This window comes from Gossypium hirsutum, chromosome A05 (assembly GCF_007990345.1).
Source record: "Gossypium hirsutum isolate 1008001.06 chromosome A05, Gossypium_hirsutum_v2.1, whole genome shotgun sequence".
In the NCBI taxonomy this organism is placed as follows: domain Eukaryota; kingdom Viridiplantae; phylum Streptophyta; class Magnoliopsida; order Malvales; family Malvaceae; genus Gossypium; species Gossypium hirsutum.
The window spans coordinates 21149078-21169963 of record NC_053428.1 but is presented as its reverse complement, the minus strand read 5'-3'; the positions used below and the strand labels follow the sequence as shown (position 1 = coordinate 21169963).

General features: G+C 31.0%; 2 protein-coding genes across 2 annotated transcripts; one reads left to right on the top strand and one right to left on the bottom strand.

Moving 5' to 3' along the window:
• Positions 1–2464: 2464 nt before the first annotated feature.
• Positions 2465–4469, bottom strand: LOC121228882 (asparagine--tRNA ligase, cytoplasmic 2). Its single transcript, XM_041111901.1, has 5 exons — positions 4386–4469; positions 3451–3515; positions 3211–3340; positions 3068–3126; positions 2465–2772 (listed from the first exon to the last, which is right to left on the bottom strand). Exons 1-5 carry the CDS (start codon positions 4467–4469, stop codon positions 2589–2591), a joined length of 522 nt encoding a protein of 173 aa, XP_040967835.1. The 3' UTR covers positions 2465–2588.
• Positions 4470–14589: 10120 nt separating this feature from the next.
• LOC121228881 (asparagine--tRNA ligase, cytoplasmic 2) lies at positions 14590–16594 on the top strand. The gene is made up of 5 exons (XM_041111900.1): positions 14590–14673; positions 15544–15608; positions 15719–15848; positions 15933–15991; positions 16287–16594. The coding sequence occupies exons 1-5, from the start codon at positions 14590–14592 to the stop codon at positions 16468–16470; spliced, it is 522 nt and encodes a 173-aa protein (XP_040967834.1). The 3' UTR covers positions 16471–16594.
• The last annotated feature ends 4292 nt before the right edge of the window (positions 16595–20886 follow it).

The window sequence follows — 20886 nt, the reverse complement described above, 5'->3', positions numbered from 1 at the left end:
ACAAATATTTTACATTTTATTCAATTTAGTCCTTGAGTTCAAGATAAGCATAACTTTCGATTCCTAGCTCCGGATTAAAATTCGATTTCGATTTCATATATTCTCATTAGGGACCTTATACTTTCTAAAAAATCAAGCTCAAAATTCAAGTCCAAATTTTTTCTAGAACTTTACAATCTAGTCCAATTTTTTTCTTTGAACATGATCATGAACGAAATGTAAATCCACCTCAAAATGCTACATTTTGCTATGCAATCTAGATGCTAGTTGCGAGATGTTGTACCTTAATTGTGGTGAAAGCTTTTCGGAGGATGAGATAATGGAACTTTGAGCTCTTTTACCAAATTCATAACCCAAAGAGTTTCAAAGGTAGCAATTGCGATTGCTCGATATTTAGCTTCAATAGAGAAGCGAACAATTGTAGTTTATTTATTTGAGAACTACCTTATTAGATTTTGACTAAAATAAAGAATAAAACCAGTTGTCAAATCACGATTAATGTGATCACCTGCCTAGTCAACGTCTAAGTACATATAAAAATTGGATCCAAATGATGAGTGAATTAAAGACTATAGATGAAGGCTTGTTTCAAGTGTCGAAGAATGCATTTCATTGCTTGTCAATGTATGGATGATGTAGCATGCATAAACAAAGAAAGTTTGTTTAGAGCAAACAAAATATCAAGTCTTGTAAAGGAAAGATATTGGAGTTTTCCAATAGTTCTATGGTATATAGTGGTATCAATAGGGTCAAACTTGTATTGAAGCTTGTAATGGTGAGAGGAGCTCATTGGAGTAAGAACTCCTTTGTTATCTTGCATCCCTGTGTCATTTAAGTTTGTTGGTTAGGACATTTGAATCTATTGGGTTAATCATGGTTAGGACATTTGAATTTTAGGTTATGATTCAAGTAAAGGAGTTTATAAAAAAGATGAAAGTAAATTGTGATTTATTCCTAGAATGAGCACCTATTTATAGACACACTATCATCAAAACTCCTAGATGAAAAGAATTAATTTAAATAAATTTAAAATTTAAATAAGAAATCTAGGTTCCACATGACTTGTTCAGCTAATAGAAAACTTATACGAGGAGTAAGCATTTTTATAAATGTGTTGGGGTGGTTGTGTCCGATGAACGTATAAGCGCAAATAATATTTGTTTGACCATGGGTAGTAACAAAGGCTTGATGGTGTTGAGTTTATCTTAAAAGGAACTAGATGAGAGTTGTGATCGGGTAAGGGAAGTAGGGTTAAGTCTCAAAAGGAACTAGTTTATGTTTGGCTCAAAAAAAAGTAGGGGGGCTGCTAGTCAACTAAGGGAATCGGGAAAATAAAAGCAGGTGTGCGGCCTTGAGATTTGTTTGAATAGTTGCTCAATGGCTATAAGAATTGGAGGTGGAATGTGATGTTGGCATAATCTAACGTTGAACCTCGTTCTAGAAAAAAAAAATTAAGTGGAAGAAGATAAAAGGATGACAAACACTTAAAATGAAAGTTTTTCTAATGAACTGAGGGAGCTTATTGGTAACAAGTGTAAAAAAAAAAAAAAGATAGACTGAACGACAGAGTCAAAGGAATCAGAAAAGTTTTGGATCATCAATAGGAGTAGAAGAATATTGAGTGAAGCAACTAGTGCTCATACTTAAATTATAGAAATCATCTTAATCGAAATAATACAAAATCCTGTAGTTAAAATACTAACATTATAGTAGAATAATAGATTAAAAGGCATAGTCAAGCAATGCATGCATAAATTAATTAAAAAAAGAAAGAATGGTAAATTGAGAAGGCGGCAAGAACATTTACTTACGTGCGTATTACATTACGCCCCTATTCCGGCGTTTGGTTCGCTGTAATAGGTATTACGCGCGTAATCGGTTACGCCCCTAATCCCCAAATTCCCGTGTTTTCCAATCCCTTCCCTTTTCGGTGTATTAGCTATTACTTCCGGCCTCCCTCCCCATCTCCCTGTTTTACCCTCCCTCCCTACCTGACCCTCTCCCTAATCATTTTCGCCGTCCTTTCTCTTCATCTGGATTGAATTACATCGAAGGATCTACCACTAATTTCCCTTCTTTGATCCTCTCAATCAAGGTATTCTCCCGTTTCATTCAGTCCTTTGGCTTTTTTTTTTTCCTCCGTTTTTTTCTTTCTTCTCTGTTTCATTGTTTTTTTTGTTAATTTTGCTTATGTGATTATGAACACAGTGAATTTAGTGTTGGGATAGCTTTGATGTTACTGGGTTTTATTTTTATTTTTATCTATGTGTATTTATCTGAACTTCTTGCTTGTTTTTCGGGTTCAGCTGGTAGTCCACAATAGAGAAGGCATTTGTGATATTGAGCAGGTGAAAATGATTTTTTGAACTCCATTTATCTTTCCATTTGATTTAATGGCACTTCATTTTGCACAACAATGGTGAATTGGTGATAGTTCATCCATAGCCAGTTTGTTTAAAGCATCTTTAGCTATAAGATTAAGATGTATTGCATTTAGAATATCTTTTTACACGAGTTTCTCTGTATCTGAAACACAACCAAGTTGAAACTATGATCTCTCTATTTTTATGAACTTTATAGACAGTTTCTTAGTTGTTGGCTTTGCCATGAGTTCGGGGAAAAGGAACTACATCTCTGACATCAGTGAGGCCAGTCATAAGAAGAACCATAAGGTCGAACCCTAGTCTAAACCCAGAGTGCTTGACTGTTCCATGCTTGCGAAGATCTTGGTACCATTCGTACTGATCTCTTGACAAGTCAAATTCCTTCATTCTGAAATCAGAAAACCATAGCAAACAAGGAAAATAGGCTTTGGTATCAATAAGGATAGTATTGAGAATAGTTCAGTCCTCAAGAATAGACCCAAATTAAGATGGCTTTAAAGTGATCATTAGAAGAATTGAGATAAACCTAGAGTTTAGATCAGGTTGTTTTGGGTTCAAGTAGTTTTAGGTCGGTTCATTCACATTTGAGATTTGGATTTTTTAGATCGGATCGTTATGGGTTTGAATCATTTCAGACCATTTCTGGTACAAGTCATTTTGAGTTCGAGTTGTTTTGACATTACCTTGCACTTAGCATGTCAAGCCGCTCTTCACTTTGGCTACCCGTAATCACTGTTCCCATCTGCATTACCATTTATCCATCTTTCATAACCAACTCAAAACCACCCACTGTTTCAATATATTTGTTTCAAGTTTTAGGCTTTACCTTGGGTACAACCATATCAAAAGCGGCCACTGTTTTTCCATCATCATTCAAGCGTACATAAAATGGCTTAACTGCTTTTGGATAATCATAAATAATCACAGGTCTCTTATAGTGATCATCAGCCAAGTAGCTGCCATTGAGTAAATGGAAAATAATAAGAACATTTTGTAGGAAAAGTCTCGTATTGTTTTAGGATATTTGCATGTGATAGTTCTTTGTTAGTAGCCAGATTATATGTACCTTAGATGTTCAGCTGTTAAAGGGACTCCCCATCGAAGTTTTGTTTCGAAAGTCTTATCTGTCACCTGGTGTTGAAGAATGAAACACTTTGATCAGACATAAGTTGCTAAACATATGGCAGTCATGTTGGCCGGCTTAATGTGGGTTAATTGCACCAAACGTTCTTAAATGATTGCTTATATTATAAGTTGGTTCTTATTGTTGAAAATGTTCTAATTGAGTTTTTAAACTATCAATATTGTATCAATCATATCTTTCTATCAATCTAGCAGTCAATTTAGGCATTAAAGGCCAATTTGGATCTAATATGGAGCATATTTAGAATATGTGGATTAAATTATAAGTTCATGTACTTATTACATGAATGGATTTTATGTGTTAATAAAGAAGATAGTGCCAAGAGGTTTATTTATTAGTTGATTATGTAGTAGTTACACAAATTTTTTCAATTTGATTCACGTGTTTTAAATATGCCAATATGCTTCATGTTAGATTTGAGTTGAGCTGATATTTAACATTCACGCTAATGGTTCGACTGATGAAAGGGCCTAAATTATAGATACTAACCATGGCAGATCTTGGGATTAAATTTTGGGGCTTAGGAGTTTAATGAGAAAATTTTAAAAACTCTCATTAATCTAAAAGAGTTTAATTAAATTTTTTTAAAAATTTCAATAGAAAAAATATTTTTCCAAAATTTTGGGGGGCCAAGGCCCCCTGCCACCATTTAGCTCCACCTCTTTCTTGTTCCTTATTGCTTTGATTTGGTCGAAATATCCCTTTTCTTTTATGTGTTGGAATTGGTTGATCTACTTTGGAGATATCATGTCATTATGGTAGAAAGAATTGTCTATAAAAATTATATATTGTTTTGTTTATGGTAATAAAAATCAATTTTTCATTCCTTGCTCCAATTCGAACAACTTTTCAGCAACTTTAGCTCCAATATCCAGTGCATTAAAAGTTTTACAGGAACTGAGTAATGAACTCCAGATTCCAGCATCTGGTTCATCAGGCATTTCATTTACATGTCGACCTCACCCTATGTTTATGCATTTTTATTTGTTTTAGGGTAGCATAGATAGTCAATCTTGGTTTCAGTTGAATATTTTAACTTCAAAAAACAGATTTAATGTTGGAATTATTAAATGATTAAATTCAACAAACAAGTATCCTCTTTATTGATTTTTGCTGTCTCTCAACACTTAATCGATTTCCCTTTTATCATTACAGGTTCTTTCTTCCAACACTTCTTCATCGCAGTCGTCCCCGATTTGCTCATTACAGGTTAGTTTTCCATTGGTATTTATGGTTTTGTTTGTATGTTTGTATTGCTCATTACAGCCTTTGTATTGCTCATTACTTGTTTCTCGATGGCACAGTATTTGATATTTAGCTTTGTAAACTTGTAGTCATTAAGGAGGAGTAAAATAACATTTGAATGTTCATTGTCACGTGAAAATTCATTTCTTATGTATTTATATGTACTGTTTCTGTTTGAAGCTTTCCCTGCACCGGGTAGATAAATGAGTCACTTTTAAATGCTTTATGCTATTGTTCATGATTTCTATGCTATGCTATACAACTAAATGATGTTTATTTTTACTGATATTCTTTACTGTGTAAATTTTGAATATATTAATTGAGCCCATATACTAATCTTCTTATTAGTATTTATTTTCATGCATACTTTGATGTTTGTTAACTTGGTCGCAGTAGTCTCTGTGTTATTTTAGAGAAATTACATTTTAAGTTGATCTTTTATCAGCAGAAAAGTTTCCCCTGCTTCTATTTTAAAATTATAATTGTGAAAGTGTAAGGAAGTTTTTAAAATTAACGTATATATATTATGATAAATAAAATTATACAAATTTTACTTAAAAAGTCAAATTTGGCTGTTAAATTAATAAATTCTATAGAATTCTGAAATTTTAATAATAATAATTTTTTGATGAAAAAATGCTAAACATGTATTTTAAACTTGATACTAGACAGCTAAGTAACAATTCTTGTAAAAAATAAGTCCTCTTCAAAGTTAATTATATTTTTACAAAATGAAATTACCATTTAAAATGTTATAAAAGTTATAAAACCTTAATTAAACTAATCATCAGTAATTAAATATACTCTTTCATTATTATTTGGGTGATTGATAAAGAAATGAAATTAAAGTTGCAACGATATCATTTAGTCGTCTAATTTTTTGCTTCGTGTGTTCTAAATTTGTGCTGTTTATTTTTATTCGATAATGTGTAATTGCAACTTCAATTCTTTGATAGTGTGTTCTAATTTTAAAATGTTGCAGTAATGGCTCGTCTGCCTTTAATTGCACAAAGTGTGAGGCGTAAAAGAATTAGTATTGCTGTGACAATATGGTTGGAAATCTGTAGAATCGCGGTTTGGTTCTTATTTAGAATGGGTGCCAGCCTTAGCCTACATAGACCAAGGATTAGGTCCTATACCGTAGATTTTTATGCAAAACGGGATTATGTGAATAGGCTTGTATATGCTAGTGACGAGACCTGTATTGAACAAGTTAGGATGAATAGAGCTGCCTTTTTTAAATTATGTGAGATGTTAGAATCGATAGGGGGATTGAAGTCGACAAGGTTCATGCTTGTTGACGAGCAAGTAGCAATGTTTTTACATATCATCTCCCATCACCTGAAAAATCGAGTTATCAAGCATCACTTTAGAAGGTCCGGGGAAACTGTTAGCAGAGCATTTCATAGTGTTTTAAATGCTGTCATACGCTTGCAAGATGTGTTATTTAAAAACCCGGAGCCAATTACAGCCGATTCTTCTGACACAAGGTGGAAATGGTTTAAGGTATAGGACTAAGTTTTATATATAGCTTCAACAACATTTACTTGATTTAGATTTAAATTAGTATTCTAACTCAAGGTTTTATATCATGTGATATAGAATTGCTTAGGTGCTCTTGATGGAACCCACATCAAGATTAGGGTTCCAACAGTTGATAAACCTAGATATCGGACGCGAAAAGGTGACATAGCAACAAATATGCTAGGTGTTTGTACACCTGAGATGCAATTTGTTTATGTTCTTCCTGGTTGGGAAGGTTCAGTTGCTGATGGACGAGTTCTTCGAGATGCCATTAGTAGAAGACATGGATTAAAAGTTCCTCATGGTAAAGTGTATAGTTATAGGACTTTGATTTATTCATTAAGATCACACTTTGTGTGCTGAATTAATCATTTTTTAATATGAAACTTATCCTATAGGTTGTTATTATCTAGTTGATGCTGGATACACAAATTGTGAGGGATTTCTTGCACCATTTAGAGGACAACGATATCATTTGAACGAGTGGCGTCAGGGTTATCAGCCAAGTTCTCCGCAAGAGTTTTTTAATATGAAACATGCCTCAGCACGTAATGTCATTGAAAGATGCTTTGGCTTATTAAAACTTAGATGGGGAATACTTAGGAGTCCATCGTTCTATCCTGTAAGGGTGCACAATAGAATTATTATTGCATGTTGTTTGCTTCATAATTTTATTCGAACCCATATGAGTAGTGATCCCATTGAAGCGGAGGTGGGAGAAGGATTACCTACAATTAATGTGGTGGATGACGATGAACCGAATATCACAAATATTCATCCATCGGATGCTTGGGCTACTTGGAGGATGGAACTAGCCAACCAAATGTTCGATGAATGGCAAGCATCTAGAAATTAGTTTGTGAAACTTTTGTGAAACTTTTGTATTTATTTTTGTATTGTACTAAAATTCAGAAATTATAATATAATTTCTTCTAATTCAGCTTGTGTTATAATTTTAAATTTTTTGTGCTATGGAACTTTTGATACTTGCAAATATTCAACTTAATTACTAGATTTTATAAAGTGTTGACCTTTTGAATCATGATATTAAAATAGTAATTAATATAATTTATTTTTTTTTGTTCTTAAGATCATTATGTCAGGTGTTCCAGAATCAAATGCTCAAGCTTCTCGAGGAAGCAAAAGAAAATGGGTTCCCGAGGAAGATGCAGCATTAGTTTCCAGCATGGTGGACCTGCACAATGTTGGAACATTTAATGCTGATACCGGGTTCAAAGCCGGTTATTTGAACGAGTTGGAAAGAAAGCTACAAACGGTTTTACCAAATGCAATGTTGAAGGCGAAACCTAATATTGAATCAAGGATTAGGTTACTTAAAAGGGAGTGGTCAATTGTCTACGACATGCTTAATGGCCAAAACAATAGCGGTTTTGGTTGGGACGAGCATAGGCAGCTCGTTGTTGCTGAAGATGCGGTTTGGGAGTCCTATTTAAAGGTAAGATTATTTCAAGTCTTTATTATATTATTTTTACCAAACTTACGACTAATATGATTTCCTCATTTTTTTAGAGTCACAAAGAAGCCGCCCAATTCAGATTTCGTACTTTCCCTTACTATGACCAGCTTACTACCATATACGCAAGAGATCGAGCAACTGGGAGAGATGCTCAAACAGCTGCTGATGTTCTTGAAGAAATACACGCTGATGATGAACGTACTACAGATCTGAATGAAGAGAGAAACACATTCTATGACTGCGAAGCTGACGTCTCTTTAGATGACATGGATGTTTCTGGTACGGATCCACGAGGAGATCGAGACCAAGGGGGTTCCTCATCTTCAAACAAGAGAAAGAAGAAATCTGATGCTCGTGATAATATGTTTTCTTCATTTAATGAGGCTGCCACTTTGTTCGGGGAGAAAATCCAGGCCGTTGGCGATCAAATCAGTAGGAGTTTTGCCTCCGAGGTGGTAGTTCAGCAGAAGTCAGAACAACATATGGAAGAGAGAGCTTCAAATTTATATTCAGCCTTATGGTCAATTGAAGGTTTAACCGACGATCAACGATATGATGCATTGAGTAAAATTCCCGACCATCCAACTCAAATGATCGTTTTCTTTAGTTTACCTTCAGTTGCCCGATTGGAATGGGTTAGGAGATTTCTTTCTTACCATTAAATATCAATGTTCAAACTTTTTGATGTTGTAAAACTATATAACATATGGATTTTAATGTACAATTTCATTTTCATCTAACCTTTTCTTAATATAAGTTAATTATGTTTATGCATAATATAATTCTCAAGTTATATATTGATTTTAGTAAATTCATATAAGAACATTTTATTATTAAGAATTTTATGAAATTATATATCACTATATAATTATATTAATATTAATTATTTTAAATTGTATAAATTCATATAAGAAAATTTTTATTATCAAGAATTTTATGAAATTATATATTATTATTAAATTATATGTAATAATTATTATTTTAAATTATACAAATTCATAAACTATAATCATATTAGTTATAATAATTTTAAATTTTATTAAATCATATATTTAATTAAATCATATTAGTTATAATCATATATTATGATTTGAGTAAATTCATATAAGAATATTAATTATTAAGAATTTTATTAAATAATATATTTTAATTATATTATATTTAATAATAATTATGTTATTTTATATTTTACAGTATCATATTTAATAATATGGTTTGAGTAAATTCATATAAGAATATTAATTATTAAGAATTTTATTAAATTATATATTTTAATTAAAATATATTTATAATAATTATGTTTAAATATGATTAAATTATTTATTATTGATATTAATCTTATTAAAATTTAAATAAAATAATTTACCAAAACAAATTTCTGCTAATTATTAAGAATTTTATTAAATTATATATTTTAATTAAAATATATTAAATAATAATTATGTTTAAATATGATTAAATTATTTATTTTTGATAATAAATAATCTTATTAAAATTTAAATAACAATAACAATAATCATTTACCAAAACAAATTTATGCTAAGGGTATTCTGGTCATTTTAGTTTTCTCCATTATGCTATTACACCTCTATTACATTCAACCAAACACAGTTTTACTATTACGCCTCTATTCCATTACATTCAACCAAACAGTTGATTTGCTATTACACCTCTATTCCATTACACCTCTAATCCAACCCAATACACCGCTAATCCAATACAGCGAACCAAACGTAATGTAAGTGTTTGCAAACTTCACTTAACATTATTAGGTTACGTTTGGTTCGCTGTATTGGATTAGCGGTGTATTGGGTTGGATTAGAGGTGTAATGGAATAGAGGTGTAATAGCAAATCAACTGTTTGGTTGAATGTAATGGAATAGAGGCGTAATAGTAAAACTGTGTTTGGTTGAATGTAATAGAGGTGTAATAGCATAATGGAGAAAACTAAAATGACCAGAATACCCTTAGCATAAATTTGTTTTGGTAAATGATTATTGTTATTGTTATTTAAATTTTAATAAGATTATTTATTATCAAAAATAAATAATTTAATCATATTTAAACATAATTATTATTTAATATATTTTAATTAAAATATATAATTTAATAAAATTCTTAATAATTAGCAGAAATTTGTTTTGGTAAATTATTTTATTTAAATTTTAATAAGATTAATATCAATAATAAATAATTTAATCATATTTAAACATAATTATTATAAATATATTTTAATTAAAATATATAATTTAATAAAATTCTTAATAATTAATATTCTTATATGAATTTACTCAAACCATATTATTAAATATGATACTGTAAAATATAAAATAACATAATTATTATTAAATATAATATAATTAAAATATATTATTTAATAAAATTCTTAATAATTAATATTCTTATATGAATTTACTCAAATCATAATATATGATTATAACTAATATGATTTAATTAAATATATGATTTAATAAAATTTAAAATTATTATAACTAATATGATTATAGTTTATGAATTTGTATAATTTAAAATAATAATTATTACATATAATTTAATAATAATATATAATTTCATAAAATTCTTGATAATAAAAATTTTCTTATATGAATTTATACAATTTAAAATAATTAATATTAATATAATTATATAGTGATATATAATTTCATAAAATTCTTAATAATAAAATGTTCTTATATGAATTTACTAAAATCAATATATAACTTGAGAATTATATTATGCATAAACATAATTAACTTATATTAAGAAAAGGTTAGATGAAAATGAAATTGTACATTAAAATCCATATGTTATATAGTTTTACAACATCAAAAAGTTTGAACATTGATATTTAATGGTAAGAAAGAAATCTCCTAACCCATTCCAATCGGGCAACTGAAGGTAAACTAAAGAAAACGATCATTTGAGTTGGATGGTCGGGAATTTTACTCAATGCATCATATCGTTGATCGTCGGTTAAACCTTCAATTGACCATAAGGCTGAATATAAATTTGAAGCTCTCTCTTCCATATGTTGTTCTGACTTCTGCTGAACTACCACCTCGGAGGCAAAACTCCTACTGATTTGATCGCCAACGGCCTGGATTTTCTCCCCGAACAAAGTGGCAGCCTCATTAAATGAAGAAAACATATTATCACGAGCATCAGATTTCTTCTTTCTCTTGTTTGAAGATGAGGAACCCCCTTGGTCTCGATCTCCTCGTGGATCCGTACCAGAAACATCCATGTCATCTAAAGAGACGTCAGCTTCGCAGTCATAGAATGTGTTTCTCTCTTCATTCAGATCTGTAGTACGTTCATCATCAGCGTGTATTTCTTCAAGAACATCAGCAGCTGTTTGAGCATCTCTCCCAGTTGCTCGATCTCTTGCGTATATGGTAGTAAGCTGGTCATAGTAAGGGAAAGTACGAAATCTGAATTGGGCGGCTTCTTTGTGACTCTAAAAAAATGAGGAAATCATATTAGTCGTAAGTTTGGTAAAAATAATATAATAAAGACTTGAAATAATCTTACCTTTAAATAGGACTCCCAAACCGCATCTTCAGCAACAACGAGCTGCCTATGCTCGTCCCAACCAAAACCGCTATTGTTTTGGCCATTAAGCATGTCGTAGACAATTGACCACTCCCTTTTAAGTAACCTAATCCTTGATTCAATATTAGGTTTCGCCTTCAACATTGCATTTGGTAAAACCGTTTGTAGCTTTCTTTCCAACTCGTTCAAATAACCGGCTTTGAACCCGGTATCAGCATTAAATGTTCCAACATTGTGCAGGTCCACCATGCTGGAAACTAATGCTGCATCTTCCTCGGGAACCCATTTTCTTTTGCTTCCTCGAGAAGCTTGAGCATTTGATTCTGGAACACCTGACATAATGATCTTAAGAACAAAAAAAAATAAATTATATTAATTACTATTTTAATATCATGATTCAAAAGGTCAACACTTTATAAAATCTAGTAATTAAGTTGAATATTTGCAAGTATCAAAAGTTCCATAGCACAAAAAATTTAAAATTATAACACAAGCTGAATTAGAAGAAATTATATTATAATTTCTGTATTTTAGTACAATACAAAAATAAATACAAAAGTTTCACAAAAGTTTCACAAACTAATTTCTAGATGCTTGCCATTCATCGAACATTTGGTTGGCTAGTTCCATCCTCCAAGTAGCCCAAGCATCCGATGGATGAATATTTGTGATATTCGGTTCATCGTCATCCACCACATTAATTGTAGGTAATCCTTCTCCCACCTCCGCTTCAATGGGATCACTACTCATATGGGTTCGAATAAAATTATGAAGCAAACAACATGCAATAATAATTCTATTGTGCACCCTTACAGGATAGAACGATGGACTCCTAAGTATTCCCCATCTAAGTTTTAATAAGCCAAAGCATCTTTCAATGACATTACGTGCTGAGGCATGTTTCATATTAAAAAACTCTTGCGGAGAACTTGGCTGATAACCCTGACGCCACTCGTTCAAATGATATCGTTGTCCTCTAAATGGTGCAAGAAATCCCTCACAATTTGTGTATCCAGCATCAACTAGATAATAACAACCTATAGGATAAGTTTCATATTAAAAAATGATTAATTCAGCACACAAAGTGTGATCTTAATGAATAAATCAAAGTCCTATAACTATACACTTTACCATGAGGAACTTTTAATCCATGTCTTCTACTAATGGCATCTCGAAGAACTCGTCCATCAGCAACTGAACCTTCCCAACCAGGAAGAACATAAACAAATTGCATCTCAGGTGTACAAACACCTAGCATATTTGTTGCTATGTCACCTTTTCGCGTCCGATATCTAGGTTTATCAACTGTTGGAACCCTAATCTTGATGTGGGTTCCATCAAGAGCACCTAAGCAATTCTATATCACATGATATAAAACCTTGAGTTAGAATACTAATTTAAATCTAAATCAAGTAAATGTTGTTGAAGCTATATATAAAACTTAGTCCTATACCTTAAACCATTTCCACCTTGTGTCAGAAGAATCGGCTGTAATTGGCTCCGGGTTTTTAAATAACACATCTTGCAAGCGTATGACAGCATTTAAAACACTATGAAATGCTCTGCTAACAGTTTCCCCGGACCTTCTAAAGTGATGCTTGATAACTCGATTTTTCAGGTGATGGGAGATGATATGTAAAAACATTGCTACTTGCTCGTCAACAAGCATGAACCTTGTCGACTTCAATCCCCCTATCGATTCTAACATCTCACATAATTTAAAAAAGGCAGCTCTATTCATCCTAACTTGTTCAATACAGGTCTCGTCACTAGCATATACAAGCCTATTCACATAATCCCGTTTTGCATAAAAATCTACGGTATAGGACCTAATCCTTGGTCTATGTAGGCTAAGGCTGGCACCCATTCTAAATAAGAACCAAACCGCGATTCTACAGATTTCCAACCATATTGTCACAGCAATACTAATTCTTTTACGCCTCACACTTTGTGCAATTAAAGGCAGACGAGCCATTACTGCAACATTTTAAAATTAGAACACACTATCAAAGAATTGAAGTTGCAATTACACATTATCGAATAAAAATAAACAGCACAAATTTAGAACACACGAAGCAAAAAATTAGACGACTAAATGATATCGTTGCAACTTTAATTTCATTTCTTTATCAATCACCCAAATAATAATGAAAGAGTATATTTAATTACTGATGATTAGTTTAATTAAGGTTTTATAACTTTTATAACATTTTAAATGGTAATTTCATTTTGTAAAAATATAATTAACTTTGAAGAGGACTTATTTTTTACAAGAATTGTTACTTAGCTGTCTAGTATCAAGTTTAAAATACATGTTTAGCATTTTTTCATCAAAAAATTATTATTATTAAAATTTCAGAATTCTATAGAATTTATTAATTTAACAGCCAAATTTGACTTTTTAAGTAAAATTTGTATAATTTTATTTATCATAATATATATACGTTAATTTTAAAAACTTCCTTACACTTTCACAATTATAATTTTAAAATAGAAGCAGGGGAAACTTTTCTGCTGATAAAAGATCAACTTAAAATGTAATTTCTCTAAAATAACACAGAGACTACTGCGACCAAGTTAACAAACATCAAAGTATGCATGAAAATAAATACTAATAAGAAGATTAGTATATGGGCTCAATTAATATATTCAAAATTTACACAGTAAAGAATATCAGTAAAAATAAACATCATTTAGTTGTATAGCATAGCATAGAAATCATGAACAATAGCATAAAGCATTTAAAAGTGACTCATTTATCTACCCGGTGCAGGGAAAGCTTCAAACAGAAACAGTACATATAAATACATAAGAAATGAATTTTCACGTGACAATGAACATTCAAATGTTATTTTACTCCTCCTTAATGACTACAAGTTTACAAAGCTAAATATCAAATACTGTGCCATCGAGAAACAAGTAATGAGCAATACAAAGGCTGTAATGAGCAATACAAACATACAAACAAAACCATAAATACCAATGGAAAACTAACCTGTAATGAGCAAATCGGGGACGACTGCGATGAAGAAGTGTTGGAAGAAAGAACCTGTAATGATAAAAGGGAAATCGATTAAGTGTTGAGAGACAGCAAAAATCAATAAAGAGGATACTTGTTTGTTGAATTTAATCATTTAATAATTCCAACATTAAATCTGTTTTTTGAAGTTAAAATATTCAACTGAAACCAAGATTGACTATCTATGCTACCCTAAAACAAATAAAAATGCATAAACATAGGGTGAGGTCGACATGTAAATGAAATGCCTGATGAACCAGATGCTGGAATCTGGAGTTCATTACTCAGTTCCTGTAAAACTTTTAATGCACTGGATATTGGAGCTAAAGTTGCTGAAAAGTTGTTCGAATTGGAGCAAGGAATGAAAAATTGATTTTTATTACCATAAACAAAACAATATATAATTTTTATAGACAATTCTTTCTACCATAATGACATGATATCTCCAAAGTAGATCAACCAATTCCAACACATAAAAGAAAAGGGATATTTCGACCAAATCAAAGCAATAAGGAACAAGAAAGAGGTGGAGCTAAATGGTGGCAGGGGGCCTTGGCCCCCCAAAATTTTGGAAAAATATTTTTTCTATTGAAATTTTTAAAAAAATTTAATTAAACTCTTTTAGATTAATGAGAGTTTTTAAAATTTTCTCATTAAACTCCTAAGCCCCAAAATTTAATCCCAAGATCTGCCATGGTTAGTATCTATAATTTAGGCCCTTTCATCAGTCGAACCATTAGCGTGAATGTTAAATATCAGCTCAACTCAAATCTAACATGAAGCATATTGGCATATTTAAAACACGTGAATCAAATTGAAAAAATTTGTGTAACTACTACATAATCAACTAATAAATAAACCTCTTGGCACTATCTTCTTTATTAACACATAAAATCCATTCATGTAATAAGTACATGAACTTATAATTTAATCCACATATTCTAAATATGCTCCATATTAGATCCAAATTGGCCTTTAATGCCTAAATTGACTGCTAGATTGATAGAAAGATATGATTGATACAATATTGATAGTTTAAAAACTCAATTAGAACATTTTCAACAATAAGAACCAACTTATAATATAAGCAATCATTTAAGAACGTTTGGTGCAATTAACCCACATTAAGCCGGCCAACATGACTGCCATATGTTTAGCAACTTATGTCTGATCAAAGTGTTTCATTCTTCAACACCAGGTGACAGATAAGACTTTCGAAACAAAACTTCGATGGGGAGTCCCTTTAACAGCTGAACATCTAAGGTACATATAATCTGGCTACTAACAAAGAACTATCACATGCAAATATCCTAAAACAATACGAGACTTTTCCTACAAAATGTTCTTATTATTTTCCATTTACTCAATGGCAGCTACTTGGCTGATGATCACTATAAGAGACCTGTGATTATTTATGATTATCCAAAAGCAGTTAAGCCATTTTATGTACGCTTGAATGATGATGGAAAAACAGTGGCCGCTTTTGATATGGTTGTACCCAAGGTAAAGCCTAAAACTTGAAACAAATATATTGAAACAGTGGGTGGTTTTGAGTTGGTTATGAAAGATGGATAAATGGTAATGCAGATGGGAACAGTGATTACGGGTAGCCAAAGTGAAGAGCGGCTTGACATGCTAAGTGCAAGGTAATGTCAAAACAACTCGAACTCAAAATGACTTGTACCAGAAATGGTCTGAAATGATTCAAACCCATAACGATCCGATCTGAAAAATCCAAATCTCAAATGTGAATGAACCGACCTAAAACTACTTGAACCCAAAACAACCTGATCTAAACTCTAGGTTTATCTCAATTCTTCTAATGATCACTTTAAAGCCATCTTAATTTGGGTCTATTCTTGAGGACTGAACTATTCTCAATACTATCCTTATTGATACCAAAGCCTATTTTCCTTGTTTGCTATGGTTTTCTGATTTCAGAATGAAGGAATTTGACTTGTCAAGAGATCAGTACGAATGGTACCAAGATCTTCGCAAGCATGGAACAGTCAAGCACTCTGGGTTTAGACTAGGGTTCGATCTTATGGTTCTTCTTATGACTGGCCTCACTGATGTCAGAGATGTAGTTCCTTTTCCCCGAACTCATGGCAAAGCCAACAACTAAGAAACTGTCTATAAAGTTCATAAAAATAGAGAGATCATAGTTTCAACTTGGTTGTGTTTCAGATACAGAGAAACTCGTGTAAAAAGATATTCTAAATGCAATACATCTTAATCTTATAGCTAAAGATGCTTTAAACAAACTGGCTATGGATGAACTATCACCAATTCACCATTGTTGTACAAAATGAAGTGCCATTAAATCAAATGGAAAGATAAATGGAGTTCAAAAAATCATTTTCACCTGCTCAATATCACAAATGCCTTCTCTATTGTGGACTACCAGCTGAACCCGAAAAACAAGCAAGAAGTTCAGATAAATACACATAGATAAAAATAAAAATAAAACCCAGTAACATCAAAGCTATCCCAACACTAAATTCACTGTGTTCATAATCACATAAGCAAAATTAACAAAAAAAACAATGAAACAGAGAAGAAAGAAAAAAACGGAGGAAAAAAAAAAGCCAAAGGACTGAATGAAACGGGAGAATACCTTGATTGAGAGGATCAAAGAAGGGAAATTAGTGGTAGATCCTTCGATGTAATTCAATCCAGATGAAGAGAAAGGACGGCGAAAATGATTAGGGAGAGGGTCGGGTAGGGAGGGAGGGTAAAACAGGGAGATGGGGAGGGAGGCCGGAAGTAATAGCTAATACACCGAAAAGGGAAGGGATTGGAAAACACGGGAATTTGGGGATTAGGGGCGTAACCGATTACGCGCGTAATACCTATTACAGCGAACCAAACGCCGGAATAGGGGCGTAATGTAATACGCACGTAATCGGGGCGTAATGGATTGGGTATTACGGCGAACCAAACAAGGTGTTACAGTATAGCAGAGTACAAAGATCTAGAATAGCAGATGTGTGAGCCCTCAGAATCAGTGCATAAACCATTTCCACAAGTGGAAGAGGTTGCAAGTTGTGGTGAAAAATGAAGTGGGCAAGCTGGTACAAGTCGCCATGTTTTGGAGATTGAAAATCTTACTGCTTTCAGTCGGTACTGATACTATTCTAAAGCTCACAAACAAAGTAGCTATAGATCAGCCCAGGACGACCCATTGCCTAAATGACACCATAATCCATTTTCACCACAGTAGGTTTTGATATGCTGACGTGATCACCCTTGATTGTGCTTATATGTATGTACATATATACGTTGTTCTATGGTTCTACCCTCGCTTTTTCTGATTGTCTGAAGATATCTTCAATTTCAGAAATTGAGTATGTTCAAGCAACTTAATTCTTAAGAAAGGCTTATGATAGTAGTAGGTGTTCTTGTGAGTCCGATTCAACTTAATGCAATTTGTGTATTTTCCTTTTCTAAAACTTCATCTCAAGTTGAATTTTACAAAAAAATCTAATCCATAAATTAAATAGTCTAACAGCTTTTTTGGATGTCTAATTACCTCCATAAAAGGTTTTTCCCGCAATAATCATCTCTAGATAATATTGACATTGTTGCACCAATTAAAAATAAATAAATTACACCCAAAGTTATTAAATTATTAATAAATTTATGTTTTAGTCACTCAACTTTAAAAAGTTACAAAATGGTCAGTGAACTATTCAACAGATTTTATTTAAGTCATTGGACTATTAAAATTTTTTTTAAAGAAAGTCTGACTAGTGAGCTCCAAGTGACGATTCGACAACTGGTATGATGGATCAATATCCATCAATGAGTAGAAGAACATATCTCGTAACCAAGTTGATTTGACAGTCAATATCGAAGATTAAAGAAAAAAGTTATTTGAATTTTGGTTCGTAGATTTGTAGCGTTCAAATTTATTTCATAAAAAACTGAACTGTAAAAGAAAAGGGAAGAAGAGATTTCAATTGATGCAGGTAGTGAAAACAAATAAGGTCATACAACAACGATTTAATAGTCTAATGGCTTAAATGAAAACTTTTTAATAGTTCACTAACTATTTTATAATTGTTTAAAATTAAATGATCAAAACGTAAACTTACAATTAATTTAGTAACATTAAGAGTAGTTTACCTTAATGTTTTTCTCACTTTTAACTTTCTATGTATTTTATAAAAGTACATATATATTATATAATAAATTTAAATTTAAATATTATAAAAAATAAATAAATTATAGGTTATGCGGAGCTTGTTGTTTTTTTGTGAGTAAATATATGATTTAATTGTTTATTAAAGGATTCTTTTAAGTATTTTAATTTTTATTTTATAAAAAAAGCATCCAAGCATGAATAATATATTTTTAATCAAGAATAGGTTATTACAGCTATCAATAAGAAGTTAATGGAAGTTTTATTTTCCAATAAGTTTGGGCCATTTCTTGCGCAAGCAATAACAACAGGTTGGAGGGAACTTGTAAGAGAAGTTATCATTGTGATAGATTGAATAAAAATAAGTTGAAGCAATATGTGTTTTCTATCAGTTAGCTTTGTACTACTGTTGTGACTTATCTTGTACTCTTGCCATTGCTTTTTTAGTTGATAGTTTGCCATACTGTTCTTTCCTTTTCTATAATAAAGTTTTTTATTGACAAAAATATCATGTGGATTTAAACTAATTATGTTGTTTTCTCTATAAGACTTGATTGAACAAGAGCATTAACAAGTATCACTTTTTTTTCTTTTTTCTTTTTTTATCATCGCTATTTGTAGCTTGATTTTTCAATTTTATTTTCATCCTTAACTTCACAGCTTTAAGTTCTTGATGGGTTGGTTTATGATTGGATAAATTATAAAAATGGTCACTCAATTATGTTTTTCAATCTATTTTATCATCCACTTATGTATTTTTCGATTTAAGCACTAAACTTTTTAAATTATTTTTATTAGTTTAATAGTAAAATTAATCCTCTAATATTTACATATTCTTTCATTTGATCATAAATATAAAAACTTCAACATATTTATCTCTCAATAATTATAAAATTTATCATTTTAAATGGATCATCAAAATAAAATCAATGATATAATTAGAAGACATTTTTGTAACTTACCTTATTTTTTATCTGAAAATATATATTTAATCTTTTAAATAACTCTTCCAAAATCAAATGACAACATCTGCCACTAGAAACAAAAATTATAAAAATCATCATAAGCGTAATAATGCAAATCAAGTAATTAAAATAATAACATTATAGTAAAATAATAGGTTAAAAGTAAACTTTATTATTAGTTATTAAACTATAGGTAAATTTTTTTTGGTCACTTACTTAAAAAACTTACAATTTGATTACTAATATTTTTAAAATTTGTTTTTTGTCATCCTATGTGTCACTTTTTTAGTTGCTATAATAATAAATTTAATTATCAAAGTTATATTTTCTATCAAATTGACCCTCATTCTATATAAAAAAAATATAAAAACTCAAAATTATTTTTTTTAAATTCTATATAAGAATTCTAGAAAATAAAATCTCTTAAATGTTGTTGTTGAAGAATATTAATTAATATGTATGAGAAAAAAAGAATCCAATAACAAATTAAAATAAAACAAAAAAAAAGTTAGACCGTTTTATGTTTCCTCGAAAAACATTTTCCTGCTTTTACGGTGTTTCCTTCGATTTCACTGTAAATTTTCTTCTTTTCTTTTTCTTGAAAAAAATAGAATCCATGGGTTTTCTGGTAGAAATCAAAATGGTGCAGAGCTCTTGCCGTTATTGAGATAATTCCCATTTTTCCTGCCTAATATTTTTCTTAAACAATATCAAATCATTTTGCTTGGTTTTCTCTTTGTATAAAGATGGAATTACTAATTGAACAAAACTGTGAACATCTAGTTTAATTCATTATTGGAATTTGAAAATTATCCAGGATTATGTATATAAAGCTTTTAAATTTTATTAATTGTTTGAAGTTGGAATTTTTTCGTTTCAAATTAGCTCGATTTGAATTCATAATTTACAAAAATATCTTTTTTGTGCCAGTATTAATCACTCTTAGCTTGGTTTCATTATCATCATTGTTGTGTACATAGTCTCTGTTGGCTTTTGTATTTAATTTGTTTGTCTACTTCCCACTAAAACCCAAGCTTTTTCTGGCGTCTATTGTAGGTTTTACAGACGCTGCTGTTTCGTTTCCATTTATCTTCGCAGGGTCTTAAGTTGATTTTTTTTTAATTAAGCAGCGTTGGTTTGGGTTTTATGCCTTTCTTTGTTTCTTTATTTTTAATTTTTTTTCTGGGTTTGGGATTAAAATATGAAAATGATAATCTAAATTTTGAAAATGAAAATTATTTTAACTCAAGATGAAGGTAAAGTTAGATACATGAAGAGGCAAATCATTTCAAAATGATGCCAGTATTTGGAAGTGGAAAGGGATATGCTTAAAATGATACTTAGAGCATAAATTTCTCGCTTTAGAGCATAAATTTCTCGCCATAGGTTGATTTAACAATGCCCAATTTGCACCACATATAACAACATTTAT

What these genes read in the sequence shown, in the direction of transcription:
- LOC121228882 (XM_041111901.1), bottom strand. Translation starts at nt 4,469, where the DNA reads ATGCCTGATGAACCAGATGCTGGAATCTGGAGTTCATTACTCAGTTCC. An exon ending in TTAACAGCTGAACATCTAAG is followed by an intron (nt 3,341 to 3,450) that starts GTACATATAATC and finishes ACTCAATGGCAG; the next exon opens with CTACTTGGCTGATGATCACT. An exon ending in TTGATATGGTTGTACCCAAG is followed by an intron (nt 3,127 to 3,210) that starts GTAAAGCCTAAA and finishes ATGGTAATGCAG; the next exon opens with ATGGGAACAGTGATTACGGG.
- LOC121228881 (XM_041111900.1), top strand. Translation starts at nt 14,590, where the DNA reads ATGCCTGATGAACCAGATGCTGGAATCTGGAGTTCATTACTCAGTTCC. An exon ending in CACTGGATATTGGAGCTAAA is followed by an intron (nt 14,674 to 15,543) that starts GTTGCTGAAAAG and finishes CTTCAACACCAG; the next exon opens with GTGACAGATAAGACTTTCGA. An exon ending in TTGATATGGTTGTACCCAAG is followed by an intron (nt 15,849 to 15,932) that starts GTAAAGCCTAAA and finishes ATGGTAATGCAG; the next exon opens with ATGGGAACAGTGATTACGGG.